Genomic DNA, 23,399 nt, shown 5'->3' on the forward strand with positions numbered 1-23,399 from the left:
AGCTGGGCCGGGGGCCACCCCCGGACCTGCAAAAGAGGAAAAAAAGAAAGAAAAAGAAAAAAAGAGCCCCCTGACCACCGGGGGCTGTGGCAATCCCGCCGCCCTGTGCACCTGCAGCTAAAGGGGCGCTCTGCGTGGCTCAGCGTGCAGGCTGACCCCTGAAGCCAACCAGCACCTCCCCGCAGGGACTGAGAACGGGGAGAGTCAGATCCAGGGGTGTGTGTGTGTGGGGGGGGTACTGGGGATGGAACCCAGGGGCATTCTACCTCCGAGCTCCACCCCCCAGCCCTATTTTTTTATTCCTTATTTTATTTTTTATTATTATTATTATTGGTGGTACTGGGGTTCCAGGAAACCCTTCTACCTCTGGGCTACACTCCCAGACCTATTTTTATACTGTTTTATTTGGAAACAGGGTCTCCTAAGCCAGCGCTGCTGGCTTGGAACCAGCGCAATCCTCCTGTCTCCGCCTCCCAAGCGCGGGGATGACAAGCGTGCCCACTGCGCCCGGCCAGGCGCTTGGTCTTAAGCAGCAGCTCCCACTCTGTCCTCTGTCTCTTGGAAGTCTTGCTGAGCGGGAAGCCGGGCCCCAGGGCAAAGTCGCCTGCCTTTGCCCTTCTGTGGGGAAGCCCAGGCAGCCACGTCAGGATGCTCAGTCCCAGCCCTCAGGCAACCCAAGTCCAGGCACCACCCGAGGGTGAGAAACAGCCTCCAGGTGATCCCAGGGTCTCTTAACATAGGATGGGAACCTCATGAGACACTCCAGAAAGAACTTCCTGGCCAGCCCAGAGAGCCAAACGGCTCTGTTAAGTCACTACAGTTTGGGGATGTTTGTTACACAGCAACCGATAACTGAGGCAGAGAGCAAACTGATACCTGGGGACACAGACCCAGCTCACATCTTCCCAGGTTCTAAACTTTTAAAGGAGCCCAGACCATTAGCCCTAGTGCCCTTCAACAGCCTAGGTCTCTGTTGAACAGTTCTCGGAAGGCTGCAGACCAGACCAGGCCACTCCCCAGCCCAGCCCTGGAAGCCAATGAATCCACACACTGCCCCATACATTTCAGCTCTCAGCGCCACAAGTGATGAGTGCTGGGAGAAGCTAGAAAAAGCCGCCTCTGCGCCTTTAACACCTGGGCTCAGCAGCCAATCAGAGGGGACGGAGCCCAGAACTTATTTAAAATCAACCCACACCCCGACCTTCGCCATTTTAAACATCAACCACTAAGGCTCAGAAAATGAGCAGTCACAGGAATGGGGACCCCGTCTCTGGACTTCCTTTCCGTAGTGAGACCGTCACTACAATTGGCTATGTATTTCTTTTTTCTTTTCTTTTTTGTGGTCCTGGGGGTGGAACCCAGGGGCCTTCTACCTCCAGACTATACTCCCAGACCTATTTTATATTTTTTATTTGGAAACAGGGTCTCACTAAGGTACTGAGAGCCTAAGTAGCTGAGGCTGGCTTCGAACCTGCGCGATCCTCCTGTCTCCGCCTCCCAAGCGCGGGGATTACAAGCGTGCGCCACCACGCCCGGCTTGGCTATGTATTTCTAAATAACTATTTCAATGACTAGATAGTTTAGAGACCAGTATGAATAGCACTGAAGTACTGTAACGGATTTTTATTTTATTTTATTTTATTTTGGTGGCACTGGGGTTCCTGGAAGCCCTTCTACCTCCGGGCTACACTCCCAGACCTATTTTTACATTTTTATTTGGAAACAAGGTCTCCTAAGCCAGTGAGGCTGGCTTCGAACCTGCGCGATCCTCCTGTCTCCTCCTCCCAAGCGCGGGGATGACAAGCGTGCGCCACCACGCCTGGCTGTAACTGATTTTTAGACAAACTCTAAGACTTACCATTTTTGTACTTTCTTAAAACCAGAAGCATTCTATTGTATTAATATAAATCAGCATGGATGGATTAAAAAAAACTTTTGTTTTGCTTTTGAGGTACTGGGGATGGAACCCAGGGGCAGTCTACCTCTGAGCTACACCCCCTGCCCTATTTTTTATTCTTTATTTTGAAACAGGGTCTCACTGAGTTGTCAGGAGCCTCACTAAGTAGCTGAGGCTGGCCACGAACCGCGATCCTCCTGTCTCAGCCTCTCAAATACTGGGATTACAAGCGTGCTGTTTTTTTCTTTGACCCAGGGTTTTATCCGGATTTAAACTCAAGAATCAAATTCATTGTGCCAGATTGAATTTTCATTTTTACTGTCTTTTCAAATATATTCTTGAAAAATGAACTAGACGTGACATTATATTATCATTATTATTATTATTATTATTATTATTATTATTATTATTAGTGCTGGGAATGGAACCCAGGTCCTCACACATACTCTATCACAGTCCCAGCCCCAGAATTCAAATTTTTTTCTTCCAAGAAATCTATTTAAAGCCGGGCGTGGTGGCACATGCCTATAATCCCAGGACCTGGGAGTCTGATGCAGGAGGATCGTATGTTCGAGGACAGCCTCAGCAACTTAGTGAGGCTCTCAGCAACCTAATAAGACTCTAAAAAAATAAAATAAAGCCAGGCGTGGTGGGCACGCTTGTAATCCCTGCACTTGGGAGTAGGAGACAGGAGGATCGCGCAGGTTCGAAGCCAGCCTCAGCTACTTAGTGAGATCCAGTTTCCAAATAAAAAATATAAATTAGGTCTGGGAGTGTAACCCGGAGGTTTTCCAGGAACCCCAGTGCCCCCAAAAAATAAATAAATAAATAAATAAATAAGAAAAATAAAATAAAATAGAGCCGGGGGCATAGCTCAGAGGCAGAATGCCTGTGGGTTCAATTCCCAGTTCTGCACGCTCACGATGCCTGTGTCACGGCTACACGTCTGAGTGTGTATGCCTTTATTTTGGGCACCTTCCTTCTGTGTGTTTCTATCACCTTGTCGAGGCCCGAGATGGAGTCGGAATCTGGAATCACAAATAAGCGAAGGAGCCTTCAACTGCTTTCCCTCTCCTTCCCCATGGATCCTCGGGGTGTGGGTGACGTGTTACTAAGACCGTGTATAAAACATCTGACTCAGCCGGGCACGGCGGCGCACGCTTGTCATTCCTGTGCTTGGGAGGCTGAGACAGGAGGATCGCAGGTTCGCGGCCAGCCTCAGCTACTTAGGCCCTCCGCGATTTAGTGAGGCCCTGTCTCAAATAAAGAATTAAAAACAGAGCTGGGGATGTGGCTCAGAGGTAGAATGGCCCTGGGTTCCTTCCTCAGTACCACAAAAAATAATCTGATACTTCCTTTGGTGACAGGGATCACATCAATACTCTTGTTTTTCACCCGCCACATACAATAATGTTGTCACCAAGGCAACCGGGTGACATGTTTGTAGGATTGTATCCTTACAGTTAGACGCGCGCTTCTGTGACGGCGATTGCCTGGGATTCGCTGCTTTAGCTTCATATAGAAGAAAAGAGATTTCTGCTGGCTGATTACATGGAAAATTGATAGTGGAATTCACTGCTCTCTTTAAAGGGAATTATTTTTTAAAAACCTCTAATTCTAGGTTGGCAATGTAGGCATTCTTAACCTGATTGTTTTGATAATAAAAATGACGTATACTTTGTTTATTTAAGCCTCCTTTTGGATTCCTTTTTGCAAAAAGTCCCCAAATCCGAGATTCTTATTTTACTTTCACATTCATTTAACAAAAGATTCATTGAGGGAACTTAGACCCTGCTTCCAAATAAAATATAAAATAAGCCTGGGAGAGGGGGGGGTGGTGGTGGCGCACACTTGTCATCCCAGCATTCGGGAGGCTGAGACAGGAGGATCGCCATTCGGGGACAGCCTCGGCTGCTTAGTGAGGCCCTCTGCAACTCAGTGAGACCCGGTTCCAAAATAAAGAATGAAAAAATAGGCCTGGGAGTATAGCCTGGAGGTAGAAAGCCCCTGGGTTCCACCCCAGTAACACACACACACACACACACACACACACACACACACACACACAACCTAAAAATTAAAAATAGGGCTGGGCGCGTAGCTCGGAGGTATCTGAGCCAGTTACAGGTCACCGAAAGCCACTCCTGGGCCGACAGGAAGTAGCGGTGACTTGAGAACACCCTTCAGCTAGTCACAGGACGGGGAGGCCGTGGGAGGGAGGCGCTGGGCTGGGCCTTCACTCCAGAGGCTGCGGGATTCCGCGGCTGACTCTGCGCCACGCAGACTCCTGAGCTAGTGATGGAAAGAAGGAGCGGGATCTGAAAGAGAATCTCTAAAAATTCCCTAAGTCCAACAGTAGGAGACGGGAAAAGTAAACCACAGCGCTTCGCAACACGGAGAATCTGCAGCTACTTAAAACGATACCACGGAAGGCCAGCGATGGACACGGACAGACGCTCAAGGCAGAACGCCATGTGTATGACATTTCTAGAGAGTGTGGGACTTTGATTAGCTCTCTCTTTCTCTCTCTCTCTCTCTCTCTCTCTCTCTCTCTCTCTCTCTCTCTCTGCAAAGAGAGTTTTTATTCAAGCTCTTTAGACAAGCTCAGTGGCACACGCTTGTGATCACAGCACTTGGGAGACTGAGACCGGAGGATCGCGGTTCATGGCCAGCCTCAGCTACTTAGTGAGGCCTCCACAACTTAGTGAGACCCTGTTTCAAAAGAAAGAATAGCCGGGCATGGAGGGCACGCTTGTAATCCCCGCGCTTGGGAGGCAGAGACAGAAGGATCGCGCAGGTTCGAAGCCAGCCGTGCCCTGGCTTAGGAGACCCTGTTTCCAAATAAAAAAAAAAAATGTAAAAATGGGTCTGGGAGTGTAGCCTGGAGGTAGAAGGGCTTCCAGGAACCCCAGTACCACCAAAAATAAATAAATAAATAAATAAATAAATAAATAAATAAATAAAATAAAAAACAGGGCAGGGGGTGTAGCTCGGAGGTAGAATGCCCCTGGGTTCCATCCCTAAGACCACAAAAAAATTAAGTAAAATAAAAAGGGCTGGGGATATAGCCCAGAGGCAGAATGCCCCTTAGTTCAATACCCAGCCACACACACACGCACGCACACCCACACACACACGCACGCGTGCACGCACACACACACACTCACCGGCTGGGGATGCAGCTCAGTGATAGAGCCCCCTGGGTTTGATCCTCAGTACCAATCATACGATCAATGCTAAAAGAGACAAAAAATTGTCTCGTGGTTCATCAGAATGTGCCACAGATTACAACCAATTCAAGGATTCCGAGGCATCAGAAAAGCTTAACTGCATTCACAGAAATCAAACCTAAAAACGGTCTTTTGAGCCACGCACGGCGCAATCCCAGTACTGGTTCGAGGCCAGCCTCAGCAGAGTGAGACTCTCACCCGCCTAGGGAGACCCTGTTTCAAAATAAAGATAAAATAGGGCTGAGGGTGTAGCTCAGAGGGAGAAGGCCTCTGGGTGCCATCCCCAGCACTAAAACAAAAACAACACCAAAAAAACAAGAACTACAATAAAAACCACCTTTTGGGTTTTCCTCTGCCGCGATTTGCGTTTAGCATGTGACTCGCGCTGGCCCTCTCCTCCTCCTTTCTCGTTTCTTTTGGTAATTGAGGTTGAACCAGGGCCATTCTACCTCTGAGCTGCACTCCCAGCCCTATTTTATTTACTTATTATTTATTTGTGTGTGTGTGTGTGTGTGTGTGTGTGTGTGTGTGTGTGTGTATGGACCTGGGGGTGGAACACAGACGCTTTCTACCTCTGGGCTACACTTCCAGACCGATTTCACATTTTATTTGGAAACAGGGTCTCACTAAGGTGCCGAGAGCCTCACTAAGTAGCTGAGGCTGGCTTCGAACCCGCGCCATCCTCCTGTCTCAGCCTCCCAAGCGCGGGGATTATCATTACTGCCAGTGCACCACCACGCCCGGCTTCTATTTTATTTATTTTTTGGTGGCGCTGGAGATTAAATCCAGGGGCACTGTACCTCCGAGCTACCCCCCCAGCCTGATGTTTATTTTTTATTTTTTTGCGGGTCTGGGGATGAAAACCAGGGGCATTCGACCTCCAAGCTACAGACCCTGTCCTGTTTTTTATTCTTTATTTTGAAACAGGATCTCACTGAGTTGCGGAGGGCCTAAGTAGCTGAGGCTGTCCGCGGACTGTGATCCTCTGATCTCAGCCTCCCGAATGCTGGGATGACGAGCGTGCGCCGCCACGCCCGGCCCATGTGCGCGTTTTTGTATGAACATAACTTTAAGACTCTCATTAGGAGTGGAATTGCCAGGTCCTGTGGTAATTGTTTAACTTTGTATGTGTGTGTGTGACACTGGGGATTGAAGAAGGGGCTTCCTACCTCCAAGCTACACTCTCAGCCATATTTTATTATTATTCCTTTGAAACAAGGTCCCCTAATTGCTGAGGCTGTCCTGGAACTGCGATCCTCCCGTCTCCACCTTGCACATGCTGGGATTGAGACACCAGCACTCGGGCTCCTATGTTTTAACAGTTTTAATTACCCAACTGTTTCCAAAGGCGGCTGCACCATTTTCCACTCCCACCAGTAACACGTAAGCGTATTAGTTTCTCCCATCCCTGCCCTCTCCCTGGTTTTCCAACTCTGTGTGTGTGTGTGTGTGTGTGTGTGTGTGTGTGTCCGGGACACTGAACTCGGGGGCATTCTACCTCTGAGCTACACGCCCAGCCCTAGACAGGGTCTCACTCGATTGACCAGATTATCACTACTGGGGGGCTGTCCTCAAACCTGCGATCCTCCTGTCCCAGCCTCCCAAGCGTCGCCACCAATTGTTTTGTTGATTTTTGCGGCACTAGGGATGGAACCCAGGGGCATTCTGCCTCTGAGCTACACCCGAGCCCTACTTTTTTTTTTTTTGGCTGAAGATTTGATTTAAAGAAGTTTATTATAAAGATAGAAATATAAAAAATAGAAATACAGCCGGGCGCGGTGGGCACGCTTGTCATCCCCGCGCTTGGGAGGCAGAGACAGGAGGATCGCGGGTTCGAAGCCAGCCGCGCGCGCTGGCTTAGGAGACCCTGTTTTCAAATAAAAATATAAAATAGGCCTGGGAGTGTAGCCCGGAGGTAGAAGGGCTTCCAGGGACCCCAGTACCACCCCCCCAAAAAAAAATACAGCCCCATGCCAAAGTGGCATGGGGGGGTGACTCGAAATGCATACACCCGGAGCCCTACTTTCTATTCTCTATTCTGTAACCGGGTCCCCTGACTGCGCAGGGCCGCGCTCGGTAGGGAGGCTGGCCTCGAACCGCGACCCTGCGTCTCGGCCCCCCACGCCCGGCCCCGCCCGCTCTCCCCGCCCCTCGGCGCCGCCCTCCGAGCCCATTGGCCGGGCGGGCTGCGGGCCTGCGGGCGGCGGCGGCGGCGGCGGCATGGCGGGCTGCTGCGGCGCGCTGGGCGCCCTCCTGTTCGAGTACGACACGCCGCGCATCGTGCTCATCCGCAGCCGCAAAGTGGGGCTCATGAACCGCGGCGTGCAGCTGCTCATCCTGGCCTACGTCATCGGGTGAGGGCGAGGGGGCTCCCGACGGCCGCCGCCTCCCATTGGGTGGGCTCCCGACGGCCGCCGCCTCCCATTGGGTGGGCTCCCGACGGCCGCCGCCTCCCATTGGGTGGGCGGCGCGGGGGGCGCGGAGGGGTAACCGACGGCCGCGCGGTGGAGACCCCAGCCCGGCCGCGCGCCTCGCCATTGGGTGAGCGGCGCGGGGGCCCGGTGCGGGGATTCCCAACGGCCGCACTTGTCGCTGCGCCCCCCCCCCCCGCGAAGACCCCCAGCGAGGATGTGCTACCCCGCCTTTGGGTGTGCGGCGCGGGGACCCCGGACGGGAGCCCCGGCGGCCCCGAGCGCCCGGCTTTGATGCCGGGTGTGCGGCGCGCAGCTGGGTTACCTTCCTGCGGGCTGCGGCTCGGCTGGCTTCCCGTCTGCGGGTCCGCGGGGCAAAACCCAGGCTGGGAATTTGCTCACGGGTCCCTCGGCACCCGTGGCTCTCCTCCACCGACACGTCCCGCTTCCCGAAGGTGGAAAGGTCGCTCACTCGGCCTCGTAGGATGGCTAAGCGTCCGCCTTGGCCTGCCCTCCTGGGCGGATACAGGCCCGGCGCGCCCAGGCTGCAGTAAGTGTTTAATTTTAGTAGAATGCACCTGTCACCAGGAGGGAAGGGGCCCCACCTTGCACTCCCGCCCCCAGCACTGCGGCTGCAGCTGCGGACATCAGGACAGATGTGTCTGGATTCTTGTTTTTCTAAAAGGCCTAGATCCCCAGGCTCACACTGGAGCCATCTGTAGGAAATACCGACTTCTCCATCCCCTCCCCAACCTGCTGAGTCCGCCATAGAGTATATCCAACCCCCCAGGTGATGCTGGTGTTCGCAAAGCCCGGGAACCATTAACCTGGTATTTGCGAGTTTGAGCTCATTGTGAGAGGCTTGTCTGAAGAATTGTTGGTGGAGCGTGCTTGTAACCCCAGTACTTGGGAGGCTGAGAGGGGAGGCTCCCAGTTCGAAGCCAGCCTCACTAACTTAGTGAGGCTCTCAGCAAGTTAGTGAGACCCTGTTTCCAAATAAAATAGAAAATAGGTCTGGAGCTGTAGCTCGGAAGTAGAAAGCCTCTGGGTTCCATCTCCAGGACCACAGAATTGAATAAGTAAATAAATAAATAAAACATCAGCGGGGCATGGTGGTGCACACTTGTAATCCCAGTACTTTGAAAGCTGAGACAGGAGGATCACAGGTTCCAGGACAGCCTCAGGAAGTCCTGAGACTCTCAAAATAAAGAAACAGGGTCTCACTAAGCTGCAGAGGGCCTCGCTAAGTAGCTGAGGCTGTCTACAAACCGCGATCCTCCTGTTTCAGCCTCCCAAAATGCTGGGATTACAAGCGTGCACCATCATGCCCAGCTCAAGACCCTGTTTCAAAATGAAAATAAAATAGGGCTAGAGGTGTAGCTCAGAGGTAGAAGGCCCCAGGGTTCAATCCCCAGTGAGAAAGAGAGAGAGAGGGGAAAACTATAGCTCCCCGCCTTGGGGGTGGGGTCTGGACTGTTAACACCACGAGGCAGTGCATGCATATGGTCCAGTAGTGGATTTTGCCTCCTTGGGGCGTACAGTGCTAAGGGCATTGTTAGCCTGCTAGAGGTGCCACGTTCAGTTCCCAGCACACACACACCTAAATATTCAGCTGTGGACTCAACACAACCACTCAGCTGGGCACGGGGAGCACACAGGCAATCCCAGGGTTTACAGGGCTGAGACGGGAAGGTTAGAGGTCAGTCTCAGCTGTTTAGTGAGACCCTGTTTCAAAATAAAGAATAAAAAATAGGGCTGGAGGTGTAGCTCAGAGGTAGAACATTCCTGGGGTCAATCCTCAGTATTGCAATAAAAAAAAAAGAAAAACATAAAGAGACCAAATCCACAATCCCGTGCTGCCGGGCGTGGTGGCACACGCTTGTAATCCCTGCGCTTGGGAGGCAGAGACAGGAGGATCGCGCTGGTTCGGAGCCAGCCTCGCTGGCTTAAGAGACCCTGTTTCCGCATAAAGTTAAGAAATAGGTCTGGGAGTGTAGCCCGGAGGTAGAAGGGCTTCCAGGAACCCCAGTGCCACCAAAAAAAAAAAAAAAAAAAAGTAACATGCTGAGGAATAAGTTTAATCACATAATAACTGTTGTGATACCGTCTGTCTCTGATTTAGCAAGGCACTGTACTTGGGCAGTAAAATAATGGTGGTTTCCTGAAATAATGGTGGTTTCCTGCCCAGGCATCTATGGGTCAGACCAAAATCAAACAAAAGCTTTACTGCAGCTGAATTTCTAGAAGCCCTGACAAAGCAAAAAGCCCATTTCCAGGATGAATAGTGAGTTTGAAGACCGCTCAGATTAAACACTCGTGAGTCGCAACCTGTGAACTCCTGGAGTCTCACCATCTAGGATTTAGGAGAAAGGGTGATCGGCCAAGCGCAGTGGTGCACACCTGCTCATCCCAGTACTTGGGAGGCTGAAGCAGGAGGTTCGCAGGTTTGAGGCCAGCCTCAGCAACTTAGCCAGGCTCTCAGCAATTTATTATTGAGACTCTGTTTCTAAATAAAGAAAAGAATCAGGCGTGATGACACACGCTTGTAATCCTAACATTCTGGAGGCTGAGAGTGGAGGATCATGGTTCTTGGTCAGCCTTGGCTACTTAGTGAGGCCCTCTGCAACTCAGTGAGACCCGGTTTCAAAATAAAGAATAAAAAATAGGGCTGGGGGTGCAGCTTGGCGGTAGAACGCACCTGGGTTCCATCCCCAGTACTGCAAAAACAAAACAAAGTAACATTCATCAAGTTTTCTGTGTGCCGGTCATCGTGCTTTTCCTGTATTGTCTTTTCATTTCCTGCAAAATAAATAAAGGAGCTTCTGACCCCCACCCCTTTTTACAGAAGTGGGAATGGAGCCTCCGGAAGTTAAGCCTTTTCAAGGTCATATAATCAGTAAACATTCTCATACTTTCGGCCTCAGGCTCCCAGTCTCTCTGACATCAATTCAAAATTCCCTAGGCCCGGAGCCAGGCTCAGTGGTGCCCGCCTGTGATTCCAGTACTTGGGAGGCTGAGACAGGAGGATCGCAGGTTCCAGGACACCTTCAGCAAATAGCGAGGCTCTCTTCAGCCTAGCAAGACCCTGTTTCAAAATAAAAATGAAATAGGGCTGGATGTAGCTCAGGAGTAGAGTGCCCCTGGGTCCCATCCCCAGCACCGTAATAAGTAAACTAACAGGTAAATTGAAGAGCCGGCCGTGGTGGCGCACGCTTGGAATCCTAGTGTTTGGGAGACGAGACAGGAGGATCACAGGTTCGCGGCCAGCCTCAGCTACTTACTGAGGCCCTCTGCAACTCAGTGAGACTCTGTTTCAAAATAAAGAATAAAAAATAGGGCAGGGGGTGTAGCTTGAAAGTAGAATGCCCCTGGGTTCCATCCCCACTACTGCAAATAATAATAATAATAATAATAATAATAATAATAATAATAAATAATATTGGCCAGGTGTGGTGGCACATATTTGTAATCCCAGCATTGGGGAGGCTGAGACCCGAGGATTGAGGTTCGCGGACAGCCTCAGCTACTTAGTGAGGCCCTCTGCAACTCAGTGAGACCCTGTTTCAAAATAAAAGAATAAAAAACAGGGCAGGTCAGAGGTCAAATGCCCCTGGGTTCCATCCCCAGATCCGCAAAATAAAATAAAATAAAAACAAACAAAAAAAATGATTGAGGGTATATCTCAGAGGTAGACTGCCCCCCAGGGTTCAATCCCCAGGAAAACACACACACACGCACGCACGCACGCACACGCACACACTCACTCCCTGGATCCTAACAGCCACTTAAAAGAGGTTTTATTTTGCAGGTGGGTGTTCGTATGGGAAAAGGGCTACCAGGAAACGGACTCTGTGGTCAGTTCAGTCACCACGAAGGCCAAGGGCGTGGCTGTGACCAACTCGTCCACACTTGGGTTCCGGGTCTGGGACGTGGCCGATTATGTGGTTCCGGCTCAGGTAGGCCTGCCACGGCGGCTTCTGTCTGACACTGAAGCCTGTCTGTCTGCCGGTGCGGCGAGTCTGTCTGTCTGTCTGTCAGTCTCTCTGTGGCACTGAGGACCGAACCCAGGGGCATCTACCTCCCAGCTCTACCCCCTGCTTTATTTTATTTTTTGTTTCAAACAAGCATCTTGCAGCTGGGCGTGGAGGTGCACGCTTGTCACCCCAGTACTGAGGCCGAGACAGGAGGCTCGCAGGTTCAAAGCCAGCCTTGGCAACTTAGCGAGGCTCTCAGCAGCCTAGTGAGACCCTACTTCCAAATAGGAGATGTAAAAGATCAGGTTGGGGGTCGTAGCTTGGAGGTAGAATGCCTCTGAGTTCAATCCCCAGTACCAAAAAAAGAAAGACAAAAAAGCATCTTGCTGGGTTGCTGAGGCTGTCCTTGAACCTGCGAGCCTTCTGTCTCCGTCTCCCAAGTACCGGGAATACAGGTTGTGCGCCACCACGCCTGGCGTACAAATTGATCTTAAATCCTGGGAAAAATTCAAGTGGAAATAGTACCTTATCACATTTTGCCTTATTTTTATTTGTGTGTGTGTGTAGTATGCCGGGGGCCATAGTAGGGATGGAGCCCAGGGGCATTCACCTCTGAGCTCCACCCCCAGCCCTGTTTTTTAGTCTTTATTTTGAAACAGGGTCTCACTGAGTTCCAGAGGCCTCACGAAGTAGCTGAGGCCGGCCTTGATCCGCGATCCTCCCGTCCCAGCCTCCGAGTGCTGGGATGACAGGTGTGCACCGCGCCTGGCGCCGGTCCACACTTTGTACTTACTTTACTGTCTTACACCCACAAGGGAAATCTTGTCAGACAATGTCAGGAATTCAACAGCAATTAGAGACTGAAACCTAAACTGGAGAGAAAGCCCAGGACCCCATCAGGCAGAGAGAGGAGGGAGACGGCGTTTGATTCCGGTCTGTTAACCCACAAAGCGGCAGGTCGGCCTTTGGGAGGGGCGTGCGCTGGGGCTGAACCCGGGCCCTGTGCACGCCGGGCTAGCGCTCTACCCTGAGCCTCCAACCAGCCCGAAGCTTCCAGTTAAACATTGACTCTGCAGCCATCGGCCAAACCCCATGCACCCCTCCATGTGGCTGCTGGCTCCGTGCCTGGGGCCCCAAACCCAGATAAGTTGCCAGCGCTGGCTCGGGCTGTGAGAAGAACTTAGGAGCCTCTGAGAGTGCTCATTCCCCCCTTTCCTGCTTCTCAAGAGAAGGCCCAGTGGGGTGCCTTGGTGCACGCCTGTAATCCCAGCATTTGGGAGGCTGAGACACGAGGATCACAGGTTTGAGGACAGCTTCTGCAATTTAGTGATGCCCTTAGCCACTTAGTGAGACCTTGTTTGTTTGTTTTTTAAAAGGGGAGCTATAGAGCAGGCGTGGTGGCACACACTTGTCATCCCAGCATTCGGGAGGCTGAGACAGGAGGATCGCGGTTCGCGGACAGACTCAGCTACTTAGCGAGGCCCTTCACAACTAAGTGAGACCCTGTTTCAAAATAGAAGAATAAGAGCCGGGCGTGGTGGCGCACGCTTGTAATCCCAGCGCTTGGGAGGCGGAGACAGGAGGATCCGCAGAGTCGAAGCCAGCCTCAGCTACTTAAGTGAGGCTCTCAGAAACTTAGTGAGACCCTGTTTCCAAATAAAATATAAAATAGGTCTGGGAGTATAGCCCGGAGGTAGAAAAGCCCCTGGGTTCCACCCCCAGCCCCACCAAAAAAAAAAAAAAGGAAGGGGGGGCAGGGGGTGTAGCTTGGAGGTCAAACGCCCCTGGGTTCCATCCCCAGACCTGAAAAAAAAAAGGGGGGGGGCCTGGGAGCCAGGCCCGGTGGTGCACGCTCATAATCCCAGCATTCAGGAGGCTGAGAAAGGAGGATCTCAGTTCACTGCCAGCCTCAGCTCCTTAGTGAGACCCTGTTTCAAACTAAAGAATAAAAAATAGGGCTGGGGGTGTAGCTCGGAGGTGAATGCCCCTGGGTTCCATCCCCAGTACTAAGAGAGGGAAGGGGGAGGAGAAGGGACTCTCAGAGAGACAGAGCTGATGGTCCGCGCAGGTCTTGGCCAGGGGATTGCAGGTGGGCAGTGCCCTGGAGGCACCTGTGACCTGGTTCCCATGGAGACGTGGCCACATCCCGGCAGGCTCTGGGACTGTCCTGCCCAGGGAGGGAAGAGCCGGCCTCCTCCCCTGGCGGGAAGGGCCGCCCAGCGGCTGAGCCTCCTTGGCCAGCTGTCACCTGCCGTGCGGTCCCCGCAGATGGGTCAGAACCCGTGCCTCTTGAGTTCATCGAAATTTCCCTAAGTGTGAAATAGACGAGCCCGGCCTGGCGTGCACACTCATCTCAGAACTCGGAAGACAGAAGCGGAGAGTCACATGTTTGAGGCCGGCCTCAGCAAGCAGTGAGACTCTCATCAACCTAGCCAGGCTTTGTTTCCAAATAAGAAATAAAATCAGGCTGGTGGTGGAGCTCAGAGGCAGAATGCCTCTCGGTTCAATCCCTAGTAAGAAGAAAAAAGAAAAAACAAGCCTGGCGTGGCATCCAGTACTTGAGAGGCTGGTAGGAGGGTCTCGGGCTTGAGGCCGGCCTCAGCCTCAGCAACTTAGCAAGACTCTATTTCCAAATAAAAAATAAAAGAGCCGAGCACGGTAGTGCACACTTGTAATCCCAGTACTTGGGAGGCTGAGACAAGAGGATCACAGGTTCGAAGTCAGCCTCAGCAATTTTGTGAGGCTCTCAGTAACTTAGTGAGACCTGGTTTCCAAATTATAAAATTTTTTTAAAAAAAGGGCTGGAGCCAGGCGTGGCGGCACATACTTGTCATCCCAGCATTCGGGAGGCTGAGACAGGAGGATCTGGATTCGTGGCCAGCCTCAGCTACTTAGGCCCTTTGCAACCCAGTGAGACCCTGTTTCAAAATAAAGAATAAAAAATAGGGCTGGGGATGTAAAATGGAGGTAGAATGTCCCTGGAATCCATCCCCAGTACCGCAAAACAGACAAAAATAAATAAATAAAAGTGTTGAAGGTTTAGCTCAGAGGTAGAATGGCCCTGAGTTCAATCCCCAAAACCACAAAATAAATAAATAAAATAAAATAGGCTGGATGTGTAGCCGGAGGTAGAGTGCCCCTGGGTTTAACCTCAAGGAAGGGAGGAGGGAGGGAGCCCACGGTGTACACCCTGGGCTGTTCGGCAGAGAGGAGCAGCCTTCTGTAAACACCTGTGTTTGTCTTTTAAACACCTGGGAACCTGGCGGCTGTCAGGAGAGACCTAGGTCTGTACTAGGACTCACTCTGGAAGACGCCATTGGCTGCCAGAGCTTCCACCCCCAGGAGCCCGGGGGTGAGGGCGTCCACAGAGACTCTGACCCTGAGACGCCCGGAGCGAGTGCGAAATGCCGGAAGCTTCTGGAATCTTTAAAATGCTGCTGCCAGCCAAGCGTCGCGGCACACGCCTGTAACCCCGATACTTGGGAGGCTGAGACAGGAGGATCGCAGGTTCAAGGACAGCCTCAGTAATTTAGCAAGACTCTTAGCAACCTAGTGAGACCCTTTAAAAAAAAAAAAAACAATTATAATAAAATAGGCTGGGGTGGCTCCCAGGACTTGGGAGGCTGAGACAAGGAGATGGTTCACAGCTACCTCTGCTACTTAGTGAGGTCCTCTGCAATTTAGTAAAACCCTGTTTCAAAATAAAGAGTAACCAGCATTTGTGAGGCTGAGACAGGAGGATATTGTGGTTGGAAGACAGTCTCAACTACTTAGAGAGGCCCTCTGCAACTCAGAGAGACCCTGTTTCAAAATAAAGAATAAAAAATAAGGCTGGAGGTCTGGCTCAGAGGTAGAATGCCCCTGGGTTCCATCCCTAGTAAAGGAAGGAAGGAAGGAAGGAAGGAAGGAAGGAAGGAAGGAAAGAAAGAAAGAAAGAAAGAAAGAAAGAAAGGATGGATAGATAGATTGGGCTGGGCTGGTAATTCAGAGGTAGAATGCCCCTGAGTTCGATCCCCAGTACTGCAAAATAAGTAAATAAAAATAAAAAAGAGCTGAGAGTGTAGCTCAGAGGTAGAATGTCCCAGGGTTCCATCTCCAGAACCCCCTAACAGACACATACACACGTGCACAAGCACACACACACACACACACACACACACACACACACACACACACACCAGTGCCCAATGGAGGTGGACCCAGGGGCATTCCACCTTTGAGCTACACCCCCACTCTTTTTTTTTTTTTAAACAGTCTCACTAAGTTGCTGAGGCTGGTCTCAAACCTGCAATCCTCCTGTCTCAGCCTCCCAAGTACTGGGATTACAGGCGTCCTCCGCTCTGCCCAGCTGAGCCGTGCCCATAGCACAATAATTAGTAATTCTTCAGTCTCCCCGCCCCCCAGTGAATAAATACCTTTCCAGAAACTCTGAGTCTATACTTTGGCACCTTCCAACTTGCAAGGAGAAAAGAGAACTTTGTCCAAGAAAGAAATGTCAATCGCTGACCCTGATTGAGCTTCTTAAGAACATCTTGTTTATTTTTAATCACAGCTGGCAAAAGGCCAAGCCGGGGCCTTGGCCGCCATCTGGGTTTATGCGGCTGAGGTCATGGATTGGCAGAGAGTGGTGGGGGCTGTGGCCGGCTCTTTCCCCCCTCAAATCAAGGTTGTGGGGGAACCATTTCAGGTCAGAGATTCCATTTTTTAAAATGGAGGTCAAAAAGTCAGGCGTGGTGGTGCGCGCTTGTAACCCCGGCATTCAGGAGGCTGAGTCAGGAGGATCTGGGTTCACGGGCAGCCTCAGCTACTTAGTGAGGCCCTTTGCACCTCAGCGAGACCCTGTTTCAAAATAAAGAATAAAAAGTAGGGCAGGGGGTGTAGCTCGGAGGTCGAATGCCCCTGGGCTCCATTCCTAATACCCCAGAATATAAACTGTCATGGGAGAGAACGGGAGACCACAGGCCAGCGTGAACTGCCTGAGTAAGGAAACTCGGCCTCCTCCGCGGCCTGCCGAGCCGCGAGGTGACCCACGGGACTCCCCGGCCGTCTCTGCAGGAGGAAAACTCCCTCTTCATCATGACCAACATGATTGTCACCGTGAACCAGACCCAGGGCACCTGTCCCGAGGTAGGTGGCCCGGCCGCCCGCTCTCCACACCTGGCCAGCTGTGTGAGGGGCTGGACCACATGGGACTCGTCTACGCTCCTGTATTTTCCAGATTCCTGATCATAGCACCGTGTGTGAATCCGATGCTGACTGTGTTGCTGGCTCCATGGGCACCCACAGCAACGGTAGGGGCAGCGGAGGGGGCCCTGGCATGCTTAGCCCAGGAGGCACTCCCCATGACATCCGCCTGTATGTGGCGTGTCTAATAGAGAAACCCGGGAATAGAGAAACCCACCCCTTCCTCAGGCCAGGCGTGGTGACACAAGCCTGTAATCCCAGTACTTGGGAGGCTGAAACAGAAGGATCACAGGTTTGAGGCCAGCCTCAGCAATTCAGCAAGGCCCTGTTTCAAAATAAAAAGGGCTAGGGGTAGCCAGGCACTGCGATGCAATACCTATAATCCCAGTACTTAGAGGGCTGAGATAGGATTGCAGGTTTAGGGCCATCCTTGGCAACTTAGACCCTCAGAAACTTCGTGAGACCCTGTTTCAAAATAAAAAATAATAAAGTCGGGCATAGTGGCGTATACTTGTAATCCCAGTACTTAGTAGGCCGAGACAGGAGGATTGCAGGTTCAGGGGCAGCCTCAGCTACTTAGTGAGGCCCTCCACAACTTAGTGAGACCCTGTTTCACAGTAAAGAATAAAAAACAAGGATGAGGATGTAGCTCAGAGATAGATGCCCCTGGGTTCAGTCACAGGACTGCAAAAATAAATAAGTAAGTAAGTAGGTAAGTAAATAATAAAATAAGGCCAAGGTGAACACAGAAGTCCAACTGCACCGATCAAGCCGGGCGTGGTGGCGCACGCTTGTCATCCCTGTGCTTGGGAGGCTGAGACAGGAGGATCGCACGGGTTCGAAGCCAGCCTCAGCAACTTAGTGAGACCCTGTTTCCAAATAAATATAAAAAAGGTCTGGGAGTGTAGCCCGGAGGTAGGAAAGCCTCTGGGTTCCACCCCAAGTACCACCAAAAAAAATAATAATAAAAATAAAAAAGTAAATAAATAGATAAAATAAAATAGGGCTGGGGTGTAGCTCAGAGGTAGCCCTGGATTCAGTCTCTAGCAGAAAGAGCCCCCAACTCCCCAGTGTCGCACGACCCCCAGGGCCCAGAGCCAGCCCAGCTCGTCCCCATTCTGTGAGCTGGTGTCGCCGGGGCCCCGTGTCCTCTGCTCCCAACTTCTGGACGTGGTCCACACCCCAGGGCTGGAGGGGCTCCGTGGGGGTGGGGGGATCAGGACCCCGTGGACCTGGCCCCGGCCCCATAGGAGTCCAGACCGGAAGATGCGTGCCGTTCAACGGGTCCCTGATGACCTGCGAGGTGGCAGCGTGGTGCCCGGTGGAGGACGACACGCACGTGCCAAGGTGAGTCCCCGGACCCTGGCGCGGCCTGGGGGGGCAGGGAGGGCGCCCGGCTCTGGCCAGAGCTCTGGGGTGTCAGCTGGAGTCAGTGCCCGGAGCCTCCACAGTGAGCACCGCGCCTGCCACTTGGATCTGTCTGTCTGTCTGTCCGTCATTTGTGGTACTGGGGGTGGAACTCAGGGCTTTCTACCTCCGGGCTACTCTCCCAGATCTATTTTATATTTTATTTGGAAACAGGGTATCACTAAGTTGCTGAGAGCCTCACTAAGTAGTTGAGGCTGGCTTCGAACCCGTGCGATTACAAGCGTCCGCCACCACGCCTGGCTTGATCAGTGCAGTTGGACTTCTGTGTCAGGACTCTGTCGCAAATAACTGATAATAGCGGGTGTCACGGTGCCTTAGACACAGCTGCGCGTAACACGGAGTCCATCATTCCGGAGCCACCGAGACCCCGCAGGGCGAGAGCCAAGGCTAAAGAGCACTAGCGGAGCCGGGCGCGGTGTGTGCGTTCGGGAGGCTGAGACGGGAGGATTGGGGCTCGCAGACAGCCTCAGCTACTTAGCGAGGCCCTCGGCAACTCAGTGAGACCGTTTCAAAATAAAGAATAAAAAATAGGGCTGGGGGTGTTGCTCGGAGGTAGAATGCCCCTGAATTACATTCCCAACACTGCAAAATAAATAAACAAATAAATAAATAAATAAATAAATAAATAAATAAATACAAAATAGGGCTGGAGGTATTGCTCGGAGGTAGGATGCCTCTGGGTTCCATCCCCAGTACCAAAAAAAAAAAAAAGGCTAGGGGTGTAGCTCAGAAGTATAGTGTCTCTGGGTTTAATCCTAGTTATACACACACACACACACACACACACACACAGAAACATATACGCATATGTTCTTCCTTTCGGGAACCATCTGTTCTCATTTTTTTTCCAGACCTGCTTTTTTAAGGGCTGCGGAGAACTTCACTGTCTTGGTTAAGAACAATATCTGGTACCCCAAATTTAACTTCAGCAAGTAAGTGGCAGCCGGGTGTGAGCTCACCCGGCCTCTGGACACTCCCGCCTCCCTCAGCCTGTCCGTGCCCTGACCCCGGCCCCTCCCGGCCCTAGGAGGAACATCCTGCCCAACATCAGCACCGCTCACCTCAAGTCTTGCGTCTACGACGCCCACACCGATCCCTTCTGCCCCATATTCCGCCTGGGCAGCATCGTGGAACGCGCGGGGCACAGCTTCACCGACATGGCGCAGGAGGTAGGCCCCGGCCCTGCTCCCGGCCCCGGGGAACTGTGGTCCGAGTCGGCTGCGTGAACACCTGGCCGCGCCTCTGCTGTCCACCGCAGGGAGGCATCATGGGCGTCCAGATCAACTGGGACTGCAACCTGGACAGAGCCGCGGCCCACTGCCTGCCCAGGTATTCCTTCCGTCGCCTGGACAACCGGGACCTGGACCACAACGTGTCGCCGGGCTACAACTTCAGGTGGGTCTGAGCCCCGATCCCGTCACTCAGGAGTCGAGGGCGGCGGTGGATGGGTTATACCCCCTGTCGGGGCATCTGTGCCCCCAAAGATGGCACTGGGGCAGCACCCCAGGGCAGGCTGAGCTGCCCCCATCTGAGGCCCGCGAGCTGTGGGCCGGCAGCACCCTGCTCTGTCTGTGTCAAGCGATTTGCAAGCTGGTGTGGTGGTGTACTCCTGTGATTCTAGCACGTGGGAGGCTGAGACAGGAGGACCGCAGGCTCAAGATCGGCCTCAGCAACCTGGCCATACTGTTCCAAAATTTAAAAAATCAGCCAGGCATGGTGGCACACGCTTGTAATCCCAGCGTTTGGGAGGCTGAAACCAGAGGATCGCGGTTCGCGGACAGCCTCAGCTACTTAGTGAGGCCCTTTGCAACTTAGTGAGACCCTGTTTCAAAATAAAGAATAAAAATAGGGCAGGGGGTGTAGCTCGTAGGTCAAATGCCCCTAAGTTCCATCCCCAGACCCACCAAAAAAAAAAAATATTATTATTATTATTTTTTTTATGGTACTGGGGATGGAACCCAGGGAACGTCTACCTCCGGGCTACACTCCCAGACCTATTTCATATTTTATTTGGAAACAGGGTCTCTTAAACTAGGCAAGGCTGGCTTCGAACCTGCACGATCCTCCTGTCTCAGCCTCCCAAGCGCTGGGATTATAAGTGTGTACCAGCACGCACGGCTCAAAAGAAATTTTTTAAATAGCCCGGCATGTGGTGAACACCCATAATCCCAGTACTTGGGAGGCTGAGACAGGAGGGTCTGGGCTTTCAGCCAGCCTCAGCTACTTGGGAGGCTGAGACAGGAGGGTCTGGGCTTGCAGCCAGCCTCAGCTACTTAGCAGGCAATCTGCAAATTTTGTGTTGTTTTGTTTTTGTGGTGCTAGGAGTGGAACCCAGGGTAGAACCAAGCTATACCTCCAGCCCTATTTTTTATTCTTTTTTTTTTTAACTAAGTATCTGAAGCCGTCTGTGAACCCTATCCTCCTGTCTCAGCCACTCAAGTACTGGGATTACAAGCCTGTGCCACCACACCCGCAGCACTCTGCAATTTAGTGCGACCTTGTTTCAAATAAAGAATAAAAGCAGTGTGTGGTGGTGCACGCTTTCAGTCCCTGCGCTTGGAAGGCGGAGACAGGAGGATCGCGCAGGTTCGAGGACAGCCGCGCTGGCTTAAGAGACCCTGTTTCCAAATAAAAATATAAAATAGGTCTGGGAGTGTAGCCTGGAGGTAGAAGGGTTTCACCCCCAGTACCACAAAAAAAAAAATAAATAAATAAATAAATAAATAAAATAATAAATTTAAAAAAAATTAAAAATTGGGCTGGGAGTGTAGCTCAGAGGTAGAATGCCCCTGAATTCCATCCTCAGTGCTACAAATAACGATAATAATAATAACAACAACAAATAAAATAAAAATAAATAGAGCTGGGGATGGAACTCGAAGGAGAATGCCCTGGGCTTAATCCATAGTACCACAAAATAACACTAGTCGGGTTGGTAGAGGGCCGCCCCGGCCCGTGGCCAGCCAGCTACCTCTGCAGAGCCCCCATTTCCAGTAAGGCCCTTCACAGGCTGCGGGGGCTTGGATCCGGGCGGGCGCATTCACTCCGTGCCGCTGGAGACCTGGAGGGCGCGTCCGTTCCCCACCTGCGGCCCAGGTGGGGCCGCGGGGCCCATGGCTCCCCCTGACGGCGGCGCGCTCAGCTACAAGGCTTAAGTCACCTGGCGGGAGGAGAAGGCGAAGATGGAGGGCCTCTCTGCTACCCGGCTCAGCAGGAGGGGCCTGTCCTTTCCCTCCACGCTGCCCTCCTCTCCCAGGTTTGCAAAGTACTACAGGGACGCGGCCGGCCACGAGCAGCGCACACTCATCAAGGCCTACGGCATCCGCGTCGACATCATCGTGTTTGGGAAGGTACCAGCCCTTAAGGTGGTCCTTGCGTGCCCCGTCAAGATGGGGCGGGCGCTCCCGGCCTTCCATCGCCCTCCCCTGGCCTCTCAGAGCTCTCTTCTCCACTCACGTGCAGGCTGGGAAGTTCAACATCATCCCCACCATGATCAACGTTGGCTCCGGCTTGGCGCTGCTAGGGGTGGTGAGTGACCACGGCGCCCGCCCTGCCTGCTGCCCGGGCCGGAGGCAACCCCGGCTGGCACCCCAGTCCTTCCCCTGGACCTTAGACTCGGACCCTCTAGTCCTCTGGCCCTAGACCCCTCTCCGCCCACTGTCCCTTCTCCAAGAGCCACCGCTCTGTGCCTGGTGCCTGACCTTCTCCCAAGAAGCAGAGAGAGGTACTTTTCCCTCCCCGTGAAAGGTCCCAGGCTTCAGGAAAGGTGGTGCGCAGAAAGAGCAGGAGCTAAGAAGTATCTGGAGCCTGGCCTGGTGGTGCCCACCGGTCATCCCAGTATCTGGGAGGCTGGGACCGGAGGATCGCGGTTCGCAGACAGGGACAGCCTCAGCTACTTAGCGAGGCCCTCTGCAACTCAGTGACACTGGTTTCAAAATAAAGAATAAAAAATAGGGCAGGGGGTATAGCTTGGAAGTCGAATGCCCCTGGGTTTCATCCCCAGACCCACAAAAAAAAAAATTAAAAATAAAAATAAAAATAAATAAAAAATACAGCCTGGCCAGGCATGGTGGCGCATGCTTGTAATCCCAGTACTTGGGAGGCTGAGGCAGGAGAATCACAGGTTTGCAGCCACTCTTGGCAACTTGTGAGGCCCTCTGCAACTTAGTGAGGTTCTATTTAAAAATAAAGAACAAGCCGGGCGTGGTGGTGCACGCTTGTCATCCCCACGCTTGGGAGGTGGAGACAGGAGGATCACGCAGGTTTGAAGCCAGCCATGCTAGCTTAGGAGACCCTGTTTCCAAATAAAAATATAAAAAAATAGGTCTGGGAGTGTAACCCAGAGGTAGAAGGGTTTCCAGGAACCCCAGTACCACCAAAAATAATAATAATAATAATTTAAAAATAAAAATAAAAATAAAGAATAAGCCGGGTGTGGTGACGCACACTTGTAATCCCCAAGCTTGGGAGGCTGAGACAGGAGGATCGCACAGGTTCAAAGCCAGCGTCAGCTACTTAGGCTCTCAGCAACTTAGTGAGACTGTTTCCAAATAAAATATAAAATAGGCCTTGGAGTATAGCCCGGAGGTAGAAAGCCCCTGGGTTCTACCCCCAGCACCACCAAAAAATAAAATTAAAAAAAAATAAAAATAAAGAATAAAAATAAGGCTGAGGGTGTAGCTCAGAAGTAGAATGTCCCTGGGTTCAATCCCCCATACCAAAAACAAAACAAAAAAAACTAAAAAGGGCTAGGGGTATAGCCCAGAGGTAAAACACCTCTGGGTTCAATCCTCATTACCACAAACACACACACACACAAATATATATATATATTTTTTGGTGGTACTGGGGTTCCTGGAAGCCCTTCTACCTCCGGTATACACTCCCACGGGCTACACTCCCAGACCTAATTTTTTTTAACTTTTTTATGTGGAAACAGGGTCTCTCAAGCCAGCGAGGCTGGCTCCGAACCAGCGCGATCCTCCTGTCTCCGCCTCCCAAGCGCGGGGATTACAAGCGTGCGCCACCACGCCTGGCAAAAAAATATTTTTAAATAAAAGCATTCTGGCTCATACTTTTCCTCACTGTGTCGAATCCAGGCCACCGTGCTATGTGACGTCATAGTCCTCTACTGCATGAAAAAAAGATTCTACTATCGGGAGAAGAAATATAAGTACGTGGAGGATTACGAGCAGGTAGGCCCTTGTGCCGGCAGGAAGTGTGGGCACCTGGGTGACTCTGGTGTCAATAGAAAGGGAACCCTGGAGAGCGCGCT

The 23,399-nt window shown here is 52.0% G+C and overlaps 1 protein-coding gene across 1 annotated transcript; it reads left to right on the forward strand.

Moving 5' to 3' along the window:
- Nucleotides 1–7,347: 7,347 nt before the first annotated feature.
- Nucleotides 7,348–21,660, forward strand: P2RX4 (purinergic receptor P2X 4; the record flags this gene model as incomplete). The annotated part of the gene is made up of 9 exons (XM_080717676.1): nucleotides 7,348–7,481; nucleotides 11,347–11,494; nucleotides 16,568–16,639; nucleotides 16,731–16,803; nucleotides 17,947–18,043; nucleotides 18,976–19,056; nucleotides 19,152–19,293; nucleotides 19,383–19,519; nucleotides 21,381–21,660. 9 exons carry the CDS (start codon nucleotides 7,348–7,350, stop codon nucleotides 21,658–21,660), a joined length of 1,164 nt encoding a protein of 387 aa, XP_080573802.1.
- Nucleotides 21,661–23,399: the final 1,739 nt, after the last annotated feature.

This window comes from Muscardinus avellanarius (assembly GCF_963383645.1).
Source record: "Muscardinus avellanarius genome assembly, chromosome: 21".
NCBI lineage: Eukaryota > Metazoa > Chordata > Mammalia > Rodentia > Gliridae > Muscardinus > Muscardinus avellanarius.